Raw genomic sequence first — 13,653 nt, forward strand, 5'->3', positions numbered from 1 at the left:
TTTTTATTTGTGTACTAGAATGACAATCGGTATGACTATCGATTGTCTTTCTAGTATATTCTGTTTAACTTCATATTATTTTATACTGGTATGACAATCGGTATGACTATCAGATTGTCAAACCAGTTATCTTTTTCCTTTTTAAATTCCAACCGTTTGCCTGGTATGACAATCGGGAAGACAATCGGTATGACTATCCTCGATTGTCATACCAGTTGTCCTACTTAATAATTTTTGTGATTGTATTCAGTTTTAAAATCAATTCAACATCCATGTCTTTCTCTCTCTCTTCGATCAAATCCATCGCCATTGTTATCTTCTTGCTTGAGTTTTTACTCAGCACACTTAACTGTGATATATACATATACGTGTGTATACATACAGTGAGGAAGTGCTGCCCATTTATTTTATTTTTATTTTCACTTCATTTTTTTTCCCTTCGAAATCAGTTTTTGTTTGTTTTTGGGTATTTCTATTTAATTTTGTGTCTTGTGAGTTTGCAGATCTAATATTGTGAGTTATGAACATTAACGAGATACATTTCTTTCTAAAATTTTCGGATATAATTGATTTAATTCGAATTATTTTTTTTTTAATTCGAATTTTCTTAATATTATTCTTAAAATTATGAAAGTGTGTGTTTTATTATATTTTTAATGGCTCTCAATTTCCAAATTATCTCGCATAATCATGTTGGTTATTTTAATCCAGAAAAGTGTGATGTGGAAAAATTTAAGCCGTGGATTAGATTTTTAAATGACCATTCGATTGTTAGCTCTGCTATTAAATCAAATGTGTTATTAAATGTCGATCTGCTTAGACTAATTTGCACAACCTCTACTGTGGTCGATGATTCTAAATCTTTTTAATTCAATGTGGCAAACACACAGTATGTAGTTGATGAAACAATCATCAATCGAGCGTTAAATTTTCCAATGGACAATTTCTGTAATTTACTCTCTGAAAATGATATTTCAAACTTTTTCCATGCCATTCACTATCAGGGGGTGATTAATTTAACCAAGTTGTCTAAATCCAATTTGGTTTCTGAATGGGATATTTTCTTCGATACACTTTCCAAAGTGTTTGCCAACTGCACTAAATCCAACTTTTACAACATCACTTCCACTCTGCAGTATATTGGTCTTGCGGTTGTTTTCAATCAAAGGATCAATTTTGGTAAACTACTTTTACCCATTCTTCTGAGACGTCTCACTACAGCTTTACGTGATCATTCTATGAATCGTAGGGTTTCGTGCTACTACGCTCGTTTTCTTATGCTTATAGCAGAACATCTTCTCACACCTGAGCATAAAGCTCTTTTTGCTAACTCATCGGTAGCTGAACCCCCTCCCGTAAGCAAAAAGATTTACACACGCCAAGACACAACCTTCAAATTCATGCAAGTTCCAGTACTTGTATCTGCTTTCATGGCCACTTTCATTCCTTTACCAATTTTCAATTTTCCCGGTCATGAACAACAAGCTCAACCTCCAGTGGTTCAAGCCACCCAGGCACAAACATCTGATGCTCTTCCACTGCAGGTAATAATTCCTCACTCTCAAACTATTCCAACTTCTGTTGAAAGACCCCCAGTGGTTGATAGGGCTGACCATGAAGTTATAGAACCGCAGCTTCAATCCCAGGTCATAGAGCCAAACACAGAGTCACAACCTATCTCAAACTATCCCCCACTGTCGAAAATGTTACCGAGAAGGTTAGTAGGAAGTAGTATGTTGTTGGATGTGAATGAACCCTCAGCTCTGCCTCCTCCCAAGAAAAGAAGAACATTTACTGAGGCATCTGAAAGCCCATCCTTGTCCTCCCAACAGGACATGGACTTTGATATGGCCAGTGAACAATTACTAGAGACATTCTCTCAACAGGATGAATCTATTGAAATTCGCCATAGGGCCATGGCATCTTGTACTGAGTCAAGCACACTTCCATTACTCACAATGGAAGCATACAGACCAATAGATGATACTCAGGACACAGAGAGAGGAGTGCACATTGAGTCGGTTACAGTGCCTGCCATAGTTACGGCAGAAGAGCAGTCACATGCTTCTGAGGGAAAATCTGACTCTCAGCCACCTTTAATAGAGTCATTTTCTCCCCTCCCAGATCCAACACCTCTGGCTCCCTCACGGGATTCTCCACTTGCAAATTTATCTGGAGAAAGTGGAGGGCAACTCGGTCAATCTATCCCTGAAGCAATTCAGACATCTATTTCACATGAAAAGATAGATGTGACTGAGGATCGGGACTCGCGAATTCCCATTGCACCACCACTGACCTCTCTTGAAGAGGCTAGGGTGATTTCAATTGCAGGTACAGAAGATCAGCAACAGGATGGCTCCTCACGAGCAATTATATTGAGAGATACACAAGCACGTGAGTTGAGTGAACCAAACACGAGAGATATTCAGGTGAGCGCGCACACAGACACAAACACTGAAAATTTGTTAGCTCAAATTGCTGATCTGAAAGAACAACTTGCTAAAAGTCAGGCTGAGGCTCAAACATTCAAAGCACAAGTGGTTGAACGGTCTTCTTCTTCCACCTCTGTCAATAATCAGGTGGCACTCATCAGGACTGAGATATCAGATTTGAAGTCCACTGTTGTACCAAAGCTTAACTCCATTCAGGCATCTCCAACTTTATCAGCCGAAGACATTTCAAACTTCTGCTCTCTCCATACAAGAATGACTTCTCTTGAAGACCTGGTTGAAATGAATCATTCACTGGACTCTTCCAGATTTGTGAAGATAGAAAAGGGCATGGAACATCTCAATGAAGGGATGAAACACTTATATTTCAAGATAAAAAATTATCACTGCCCTAATGAAGAACAAAGGACTTTCTTTGAAGGGCCGTCTGGTGGAGGCTCAGGCTCTGGAGGTAATGGAGGTCATGGAGGGTCTAGAGGAAAATCTGTAGAGGATTCCTCAACTAAGGGGGAGAAGCAAGGGAGAAGTGGAAAGGGAAAATAAAAAGATTCTTCTGCTGGAGACACAAGGAAGGCTGATGATGTCTACTATAGTGGATAACAGGATGACTTTGATATTTTTGACATTCCCACTGAACCAGTCTTGGAAGATAAAGATGGTTTCTTTGAAGTTGATGAGGAAAGTGATTTTGAAGAATGGGAAGAGGATGCTCAAGTGGATCCTGTTTTTGAGAAAGAGTTTCAGCAGCAGTCAGAGTTGAAGAGAAAAGAAGCTGAACTTAAAAAGATATCTCAGATCATTGACATGAGAAAAGACATTCAACGAACAGAAACTCTTGAAAAGCAACATCTTCATGACATTAAAGCTAAAGAAAGGAGAAGAGATGTCAAACTGGAGATTGGTGAAAAATGGGATGAAGCTAGGAGAGTCCTTGATATGCCTCAGCTGAGCACAAACAATGATAGGCAGTTTCTATACCTTCTTGACAAGCTGGAAATCTCTAATCCAAATAATGACGTGTACATGAATGCTATCAAGACTGAAGTCTCAAGGATCACAGCTGCCTTTGACAGATCTTTAAATGAAATGAGCATCTTTGTATATTGTCATAATGAAGGATCTTTCAAAGTATCACTTCACTTGTTTGAGAATCGTTCTTTATCTGAGATTTGGGTTCTACTCAACAAAGTAAAAAGAAGCTCAGAATTGAATGAAGTTCTTCGAGAAAGGCTCAAAGAGTTTGCCAGCAGGGCTAGTCCTCAAGTGGTCAACAATCCTCATCAGGTAAGATTCTTTAAGTCTGACTGTCTTCAAATCTGCCATCTCGATGCACAATCTCTTAAAGACTACTCTGCTAAGCATCTTGTCTGGATGGAACATCACTTAAGAACTGTCGGATACTCATCCATGTTGAAAACTCAAGCTGCTGATCTGATTCAAGCTTATTGTGAAAAGAATATTAAAAGGTACAATCAGTTCAAGAATAAGCTAAAGTCAGTTGGAGTTCAACCAGTCAGACCAGCCAGCTTCACTTCAGAAAAGGATCGTGTCTTTGACAAGGAGTTGCTTCAAGATTTGGAAGAAGGTGAATTCGGAAGGGAAGACAACTGAATTCAATTAGCTCAAAACTTAATGTAATATGCTTAGAGCTTTATGAATCAAGATAGACAAATGTAGTCATATGTTCAGTCTAAAGGAACATCTATCTTGTATTCACTTGTAAATTTCTTTTGGAATCTGGAAAATGTTAAATATAATCCAGAACTTTTCTGCTATTTACTTTGTATTTCTATTTGTATCTTTTTCTTATTTGTTAGTTGAGTTATCCTCTAGGTATTTGTTGTTATTGTCTAACAAACAAATAGGGGGAGATTGAAAGGCATATGTCATAGCCTATTTGTTTATTCAAGGATTAACTCAACTCAAATAAGGATGTAACAAGTAAATAGTGGTTCTATCGTCAAAGAGATCTCACTAAGTAACATATGTCAAAGGATTGGGTAACATTGTTCATCTACAGACCTGAGGACTTAATTCACTGGAAGAAGCTCAGGAAATTGATCAAGCATCAGTGATATAAATCAAGATTGTGGATTTAATCAAGTGACAGAGATCTCGTCAGGGTATCAATTAATTACAGGGATTTAATCTGAAGAAAATCAAGACATGAAGAAACATCACAGATGTTAGTCATTCATGAACCAGACAGTATATCGAGTGTCAACATTGAAGTGATGAAATGGATTCATAAGTTTCAGTGATTTTCAGAAGATTATCAGAAGAGTGGTTGTTGTTCAAGATTAGTATTAATTCTCTATTAATTAATTAAGTCATATAATTTAATTAAGAAAATAAATCATATCTGCAAAGATTAATTTATTGATTAATTGAATTAATTGGTTAATTAATTTTGAATTAATATTATGCATTTTTCAGAAATTCAAAATTAACTCAGCAAGACAAATATTTGAACTGGTATGACAATTGGATTGTTATACCGAAAGTCTTTCCAAGTCTTTTTAGATTGTCTTGCCGATAGTCTTTCCAGCTTAAAGGATTGTCTTGCCGATAGTCTTGCCAGTTCAATCAATAGTCCTACCGAAAGTTCTACCAGCTGTTGGGATTGTCTTGCTGAGCTAAAAGGATTGTCTTGCCAACAAATCAAGTGGTTATTTTGATTACAAAAGCACAGAAGCTGATTTTCAACAGAACAACATTGAATATCAAACCAACTGAAGAACACTGAACAAAAGCAGGGAACTTATTGCAATTTCTCAGGACATTAATTTCTAGTATTTATTGTTAAATCTAAACCACTAGAAATCCTTCTCTTGTTCTTGTGTAACTATCTAGCGGATCAAAATCCTTAGAACTTAATCTCAAATTGCTTTTAGCATTTGATCCTTTTTATTTCAAAAATAGAAAAAGTTCATGTCGAATTTATTCTAGATTTGGAATAATTTATTTGAGATTAATCCCTTGTAAATGATACCGTTGTTGTAACACCTTTCAAGTTTACTAATAGTTTTATTTAACTTGAATTTTGTTTCACTTTTTTTATTCCGCATTTTATTCGATTAAACGGTATAGTTTGTATTCATACCCCCCTTCTACAAACATATTGGGACCTAACACAAGTATGTAACAAAGATCAAGTATATTCAAATAAACTCTGTTATAATAGAACTGTTGTTCTCTCTCAGTGATGAACAATATCACTAAGAGATGCTAGGTTACAATGTATAATCTTCTCGATAATGATAACACATAGAGTGTAAACCCTAAGCTGTGTTTATATAGTACACAATTACAAGATTTATTTTAATTGATATGGAATATAATTCTGTCTCCTAAAATATATCAATCAGATATCTTCTACAAGTCTTCTAGTCCTCTAACTCTTCATGCATATCTTCTTTTGTTTTAGTCCAGATCTTCTCCTGTAAATCAGCCGTATTCTTTATCGGAAGTATCCCGCACTTAAGTACTGATATATATCTTCTGACACCTTAAGTTCTGATATTAAGTTCTGACTTCAGTAAGTTCTGATTTCAGTAAGTCCTGATATGTCCTGTTGTTAAGTTCTGAAAACTAAACACAAATCAGATTAGACATGACATCTCAAATATATCTAACAATCTTCCCCAACTTGTAAATTATGAAAAATATACGAGTTAATAGATTTGATGATGTCAAAAACATTTAAGTACAAATGCAATGAGAGTTTAAATAGACAATTAACTACAACTTACAGTCCTTGTAGCTTTTACCAATCTCACTGAGTCAATCTGAATCCAAAGTGATTCTTGACAAAGTTTGATATCAGCTTTTCTTCTTTATTCCTCAGGACTTGAGATAGTGTAGCTTTAACTTATTTCAATTCTTCATTCTGACTTCCAATCTGGTAGATTGCAGTCCTTAGTGCTGAGATGTGATTTCTTTCTAAACCATCAACAAGTCTGATCACCCTTGGATGAGAAGAGTCTTCATTGTAGCACCGACATTTCTCTTTCAGAATCACTTCAAGTTTAGCAGAATCCTTCTTCATTGGAATTTCACTTCCATCATCTTCAACTATGTTTGAAATGAATTTTGTAACCCTTGAACCAGAAATTCTTACTTTATCTCTTATGGTCTTCATAATGAAATTTGACCATCTCCTGATAATCTCAGACTTTATCTCTAAAAGATAATGAAAAAATTGAAGTTCTTTCAGAGATTTGTTCAGCACATCTGATTCTGACATTTGATATGTTCTTCTATTTTTAAGAAATAGAATCAGATTTTATTTGACATTATGCTTATCATGAGCATCCAGTACCACTTGAACAGATATAACCTTATCAAGGTATTTCTGTGTAACTTCTTCAAGAGGTTTGTCAGTCAATAAGAATGGATCTCTTATAAGTACTTCAACTCTTGTCTTGATCTTGGCTTCATCAGAATCTAGTCCATCTTTGTCTCTTGCTTCTCTGGCTTTCAATCCAACAGTCATGAAATCATATAAAAATTGGCTTTTCTTTGTATCTGATGGTTTGACATTCTTCCATAAGAGTTTTTTTATCAGCAACTTTCATCTTGTCTAAATCAACTTGAGCACTGTCAGAGGTTGATTTCTTGATGACTTGATCAGAATTTGTTGTTTCTTCTGTTGCTTGCTATTCTTCATTCTGAACAACTTGAGCTTTGTCAGAGGTTGTCTTGGATTCTTCAATTATCTTCCTTCTTTTCAGAATTTGAACAGTTTCATCTTCAACAGCAGTATCATCATAAACTTGAACCATTTTGCACACATGTTTCATCAGGATTTGAGGAATCTTTATCTCCTGTGGCTTTGTTAGTTCATCAACTTTTCCTTTTCCTTTATCTTTGGGAACAATCTGTGATCTTGTCTTGGGCTCTGAAGCCTCAGAATTTGACTTTTCCTTGATCACAATGCCTTTTACCTTAGGCCTTGAAATCAGAACTTACTGAAATCAGAACTTAATATCAGAACTTAAGACGTCAGAAGATATATATCAGTACTTAAGTGCGGGAAGACTTCAGATAAGGAATACAGCTGATTTACAGGAGAAGATCTGGACTAAAACAAAAGAAGATATGCATGAAGAGTTAGAGGACTAGAAGACTTGTAGAAGATATCTGATTGATATATTTTGGGAGACATAATTATATTTCATATCAATTAGAATAAATCTTGTAACTGTGTACTATATAAACACAGCTTAGGGTTTACACTATATGTGTTATCATTATCGAGAAGATTATACATTGTAACCTAGCAGCTTTTAGTGTATTGTTCATCACTGAGAGAGAACAACAGTTCTATTATAACAAAGTTTATTTGAATATACTTGATCTTTGTTACATACTTGTGTTAAAATCGATTTGATTGTATAAACACTATATTCAACCCCCTTCTATAGTGTTGTGTGACCTAACACAGCAGTAGGAGTTTGCTTTATATCTTTAAAACCTTTGAATCCAGGATAAAACCCATAAATCTGGAAGCATCTATCAACATTGCGACCTTGCATTTTACAGTGTGTACAGAATTAATTGGCTCCTAGTTTAGATGCCCTTTTGTGCCCCGTATTCTGAGAGAATGATGGTCTAAAACCATAGCTACCACCAATTGCATTCTTCTAAAAAAATTGTGGATTACTTTGTGAACTGGTCTGTCCAAAAGACCTTTGAGGATTAGGCATTCCATAATTTTTTCTTTCTGCAACAAAAGCTACATTATCAGCATTCAAAGATAGTTGAGATAGTTCCTTATGACTTTTTCCTTGTGCCAGAGGTCTGTAAGCTTGAGAAATACTAGGAAGAGGCTGCATCATCATTATGTGCCCTCTCACTGCACAATATTTATCATTCAGCTTTAACAAGAACTGCAACAATCTCTGCGCTTGATGTTTCTTAAGAAATTTCAGATCTAATTGACAGTTGCATTTCTCACAGGTACATGTAGGAAGGGGATTAATATCATCAATATTGTCCCAAACAGTTTTAAGCTTAATAAAATATTCAGAAATTGTTTGACTATTCTGAGAAATCTCCAACAATTCTTGCTCCAAAGAGTAAAGCTCTGTGATAGAAGAGCTACCAAACCTTTCTTCTAAGTCTTTCCAGGCACACTTTTAAGAAACAGTACGCTTCTCGCAATTGTTTCATTCAGGTTAAACAAAATCCATGATATTACAAGCGAGTTACATCTCTCCCACGCACTATAATCAGGTGAATCACGTTCTGGTGGACTCAGAGTTCCATTAACAAAGCCAAGCTTATTTTAAGTCGATAATATCAAAATCATTGATCGCTTCCAGTTATTAAAGTTGTTACCATTGAACTTAATTGAAACGAGTTGTGTTGTGTTTTGTTTGCATCTGACGGATGAATGTATTATACACTTGACAGATCAAAATTAGACTGAATATTTGTAGCAGTATTATCGCTTTCAGAAGTAGACATTGTTATGAATTTAGAAATGATAGATCGAAGTTTCCATGATATCAGATTAAGCCTAAAACATATCTAAATCAGAACAAATTTCAGGAAAAAATCAACTTTGTTGTGAACAATACAACAAATTCAGATCAACTAGACATATATGATGATTCACTATTACTAAATCAATCAACAAAATTAACAAGCTCAATCAGATAACGACAAGTTTTGGATGAGAAAACACCTCAATTTTGAATATTTTAATGAAATGATAATGAAATCGAAGCGTTGATTGTTGAAGATGAACGAAATGAATCGTTGATGAAGATTGAATCCATAATTACAAGCTTTGATATCATGAAAGTTTTGAAAATTTATTCAAGATATTCACCAGAATGAAATGAATGTTAAGCAGAAGTTGTACTCTTATTGCTTAATCAGGAAGAAAAGAACTATACAAAATTAAGTTTGTTATTCAGTGTGCAAATTGTTATAAATTGTTATTTTCTCTATTCTAGCATCTATATCTTACTAGCATAAATCCCGTGCGATGCACGAGTTTCCATTAATATTTTAAATTTTTATTTATCAAGTTATATTATATTTTTAAAATATTTATATAAATATATAATGATTATAAATTTATAATAAAAATAATAAAATAACGTGTGGTCGTAATTTAGTAGAATAAATAGACTATTTCTAATAGTTTAATAATTTAGTAGTTTAGCAGATATGTAACACTATTATTTATATCTTTTAATAATATGATAAGTTGTATTCGTAGTTTAGTAGGATAAATATACTATATTTAGTAGTTTATTAGATATATAACACTATTTATCTATTTTTGTAATAATCAAAATTATGGAATTATCGTTGAAGCAAACCGTTGAACCAAATTATCTCTATTCCGACTATTATAATATAATATAGATATACAATTACTAGGCAACTATACATTGACACTTTCCAATTCTATCAATTTCTAACTAATTTATGGAAAATGATACCATTCAATTTGTACACAATTGTAAGTTTAAATAAATAATGATTGTTCTTGTTACATTATCTTCCATCAGCTTGGTTCTTGTCATTAGCGGATTGTGTACTGTTATTATCTCGTAGATTTAGTATCGTGCTTTTTCAAAAATTATATATTGAAAAACATTTGTTCACCACCGGCTATATTATGATGATTTCAAATAAAACGAAAATCAGAGCGCATTTATTTAAAATTTAAAAGAAAAAATAAATAGAAAGTGGGGGGTAATTTAGGAACCACAAATTGCACAAAATCGCAGCCCCATCCGTGTTAAGGTCCGAAAAAGCGAACCCTTTCCTCGTTTCTCCCAAACCCTCGAAGCTCCATGGTAATTTCTTTTTCAACATTATTATTTTACGCTTTTCAATTAGGGTTTTAAGTCATTTTCCTATACATTGCACCTTAAATATATACATAATATACTTTTCATCGTTGATTTAACTTCACCCTAGCTTTTACATACATGTTGCATTTGTACCATTCAAACTTGATACACAATATGTATTTGTTTTTGCTTCTTAGAGCATTAGATATGGAGTCATTTCTAGATAAATTCATATTTTTCTCTACTTTTATTAATAGCATTTAGGTTTTCAATTAAATTTCGACATTTTGCATTTCGGCATCTGTGAAATTGCAAGTGTTTTAGATGTTGGAAAAGAGGGAGTATGGTTTTGGTATTAAGACACTTGCCCCTTGTTTAAGCTTGTCAAGTGTATGCTTTGTTTACCTATGTCTTGCTATTTAGTCTCACTTAAAATTGTTAAATTTTAAATTTTATGATAATAGAGGTTTAAGATTTGAACTGAAATTTGCTTAATAATAGCATCGTTTACCAATTGTTATTGGCTTTTTTATTTCCTTGATCATGTAGTCGCAGGTAAATTGATGAATGAATGAAAAGCGTTATTTCCATTTATAATACTTTTCTAATAAATTGACTAATGCAAGGAGCTAAACGCTTCTAATTTTGGCAACAGTGTGAGATTATTCACCCTTTATTGATTAGAACAGTCAGTCAAATTACCAAAAATTTGTTTCTTCACATAAATATGCGGAATGGAAAAATTTAGTGGTTATAGTGAAAAAGGCCAAAATAGGTTCTCTATCAACTCTAGTCTTAATTTTGCTTGCCAATTAATTTACTTGAAACTCTTTACCTTAATAATTTAGACATTAATTTTTAACCAATGTTCCAAATATCGGAAAATCGGGAGAGGGCTTGACCTTGTCAATTTTCAATCTGGTTTAGCATTAATCGCCTAACCTTTTGTAGTATTTCCCTATTTATTACCAGGTAAACTTGCCGTGTCGAACCATTTCTCAACTTTTAGAACATTGGTTGTCACTTGTTTAGCTAGTTGTTTTATCTGCTATATTAGCACATTATTTACAACTGATATTATTATACTGATGCTATTTTATAACTGATATGCCATTTTTTTTTAATATAGTTATAAAAAAATATAATATGCCACAGTGATAATTTATGTAGATTCACTGTGGCAAAAATATCAACTTGGTGCATTTTTTGACCTGCTTCCATTAAAAATAGTTGACACGTGTTAGTACAATTTTTGATAAGGTTGACCCTTATACGGACATGAATAACCAAATTGCCTTTGACCATTCAAAGAGTTGGTCTCAATGCTTTTTGAAGGTTTTGAGTAACAATAGGGTACTAGATGTTGATGGTCGGAAAAGGCTAGATGTTGATGCTTGTTGAAGGTTCTGAGGAACTATAGGATACTAGATGTTGATGGTAGGAACAAGCTATAATCGAGTTTGCACTACTCTTAGGCTGTCAAGTAAAACAATATGACTTATGAATCCCAATACCCATCACCAATGCCTAAAAAGTGCATTTGTATGAAGTTTCATTAACTTGATTCTCATTTATCTTTTGTTATGTGGCCTTTATAATAATATTGATCCTTATGAACTTGATCTTCCTGGTAGGACGGAAGTGATGTTGATGATACGAAGCAGAGCACTGCTGATATGACTGTATTTGTGAGTTCCCTGTAGCATATTTTCTCATATTTATGCTTTTGATATTTTACTAGTAATTAGTTTATTGAAGTATTTCTGGTTGGTTGAGGTGAAACATCTTTAAATATATGACCTGGCAGTTATCCTGAACTTTTTATTTGATTTCAGGTGCAAAATCTTCTCCAGCAGATGGTATGCATTACTCTTTATTTGTTTTGGAGTTTCAATATTTGATAGCCCTTGATTTTGTAAATCTGAGTGTGTTTGTTGGTTTTTGTAAATGTAGCAAACCAGGTTCCAGACAATGTCGGACTCCATAATTTCGAAGAATATCCTTTTATTTGCTGTACTGAAAAATGCTTTTTTCGGTTGCGAAATTTCCCTTAATATGATGACGTTTCCTTTTTCAGCGATATAGATTCTTTCTTTATAACACTTCCCTGCTGCTGCTTCACACCCCAGTATTCTTGCATTGTATATTCTTAGCAGTACATAAATTGATAACTAAAAAAATTCAATGTGTCTATAACATTATTACGGACTATTAGATAACCCGTGGAAAGCACGGACCAAGATTAAAACATTTATAAATTTAATAAATTACAGAAGATAAATATTATTAATAGTATTATTATAAATATGTAATTGGAGAGAATTCAACCTAACCTGAAAATAAGATTAACGTCTATATAGGGAATCGAATTCTGGTGAAACCAAAGAGCTAAATTAAATAAACAAGTCTTGTATAATAATATGTCGTTGCAAGGATTCGAATCTGAGTTTGAGTGATGACCAAAACCCAAAGGGTGTTTTCCTTATTGATAAAGAGTATAGTAACTGTATATTAAAGCATATGATATACACTGTAACATCATATTAAATCAAACCAAAAGTACCTGATGTGGAATTAAGGTGGTTTATATATTATACCCTTACGCCTAGGAGTAAAGAGGGTGTTTCCTTAACTTCAACATAATATTAATTACATAATTCAGTTAACCAGTTTACCATTATGTTGATCCATTCTAGCAGTTGCTTTAGATATTTTATAAAAACCGTGTGGGCTTGCATGTGTGTTCAGATTCTTCCTAGTAATCTTTTCTTGTTCCTGAAATATAACGTCACTTTGAAAATTGGAGTTGCGATTACATTCTTGTTTCTTTGACTAAGAAGCACTCGATGAGATGGGCAACCGGATAGATGAATTAGAGCAGAGCATCAACGATCTAAGAGCTGAGATGGGGCAAGAAGGAACTACGTCACCCTCCAGTGTGAAGCCAAAAGAAGAAAATAAGTCAGCTGATGATTCTGCATGATGTTTACCTTCAACTTTGATGTGTTAGTTTTTCGCATTACTTTGCAACTCGTAATATTGAAGCTCATTGAATTTGAGACATGTATTTCATATAGCACTTTTTTGTGCCTTGTTATAAGCAGTTAAAGTATAATTGTTCTTTTTTTTTTGGCGAGTTGTATCCTAGTATCCTATGCGTTGAAGCAAATATTTTCACCTGGTTTTGGCTGGACAAGGCTGCAAGATGTGTTCTACAATTTACACCACTTATCTTTAAAGTAGTCTCTGTTGAGGGGGAAAAGGAAATAGAGTTGAAGCAGTTTGTCGTATTGTATATTCTGAAATGAGCAAATTCTTCATATAGTAGTCACTCAAATGGTTGGATCTAGCTGTGCCTCTTGAGGGAATGAAGGTATGTGGGTGTG

General features: G+C 33.9%; 1 protein-coding gene across 2 annotated transcripts; it reads left to right on the top strand.

Moving 5' to 3' along the window:
• Positions 1–10,135: 10,135 nt before the first annotated feature.
• LOC141712025 (heat shock factor-binding protein-like) lies at positions 10,136–13,393 on the top strand. 2 transcript variants are annotated; one of them, XM_074514785.1, is made up of 5 exons: positions 10,136–10,270; positions 11,902–11,955; positions 12,103–12,126; positions 12,221–12,263; positions 13,111–13,393. In XM_074514785.1, exons 1-5 carry the CDS (start codon positions 10,268–10,270, stop codon positions 13,248–13,250), a joined length of 264 nt encoding a protein of 87 aa, XP_074370886.1. In that variant the 5' UTR covers positions 10,136–10,267; the 3' UTR covers positions 13,251–13,393. The 2 variants fall into 2 exon arrangements, with proteins under 2 accessions (XP_074370886.1, XP_074370885.1); XM_074514784.1 differs by lacking the exon at positions 10,136–10,270 and adding an exon at positions 10,476–10,657.
• The last annotated feature ends 260 nt before the right edge of the window (positions 13,394–13,653 follow it).

This window comes from Apium graveolens, chromosome 3, assembly GCF_009905375.1.
Source record: "Apium graveolens cultivar Ventura chromosome 3, ASM990537v1, whole genome shotgun sequence".
Taxonomy (NCBI): domain Eukaryota; kingdom Viridiplantae; phylum Streptophyta; class Magnoliopsida; order Apiales; family Apiaceae; genus Apium; species Apium graveolens.

What these genes read in the sequence shown, in the direction of transcription:
- LOC141712025 (XM_074514784.1), top strand. Translation starts at nt 10,592, where the DNA reads ATGTTGGAAAAGAGGGAGTATGGTTTTGGTATTAAGACACTTGCCCCT. An exon ending in CTGCTGATATGACTGTATTT is followed by an intron (nt 11,956 to 12,102) that starts GTGAGTTCCCTG and finishes ATTTGATTTCAG; the next exon opens with GTGCAAAATCTTCTCCAGCA. An exon ending in GGACTCCATAATTTCGAAGA is followed by an intron (nt 12,264 to 13,110) that starts ATATCCTTTTAT and finishes ACTAAGAAGCAC; the next exon opens with TCGATGAGATGGGCAACCGG.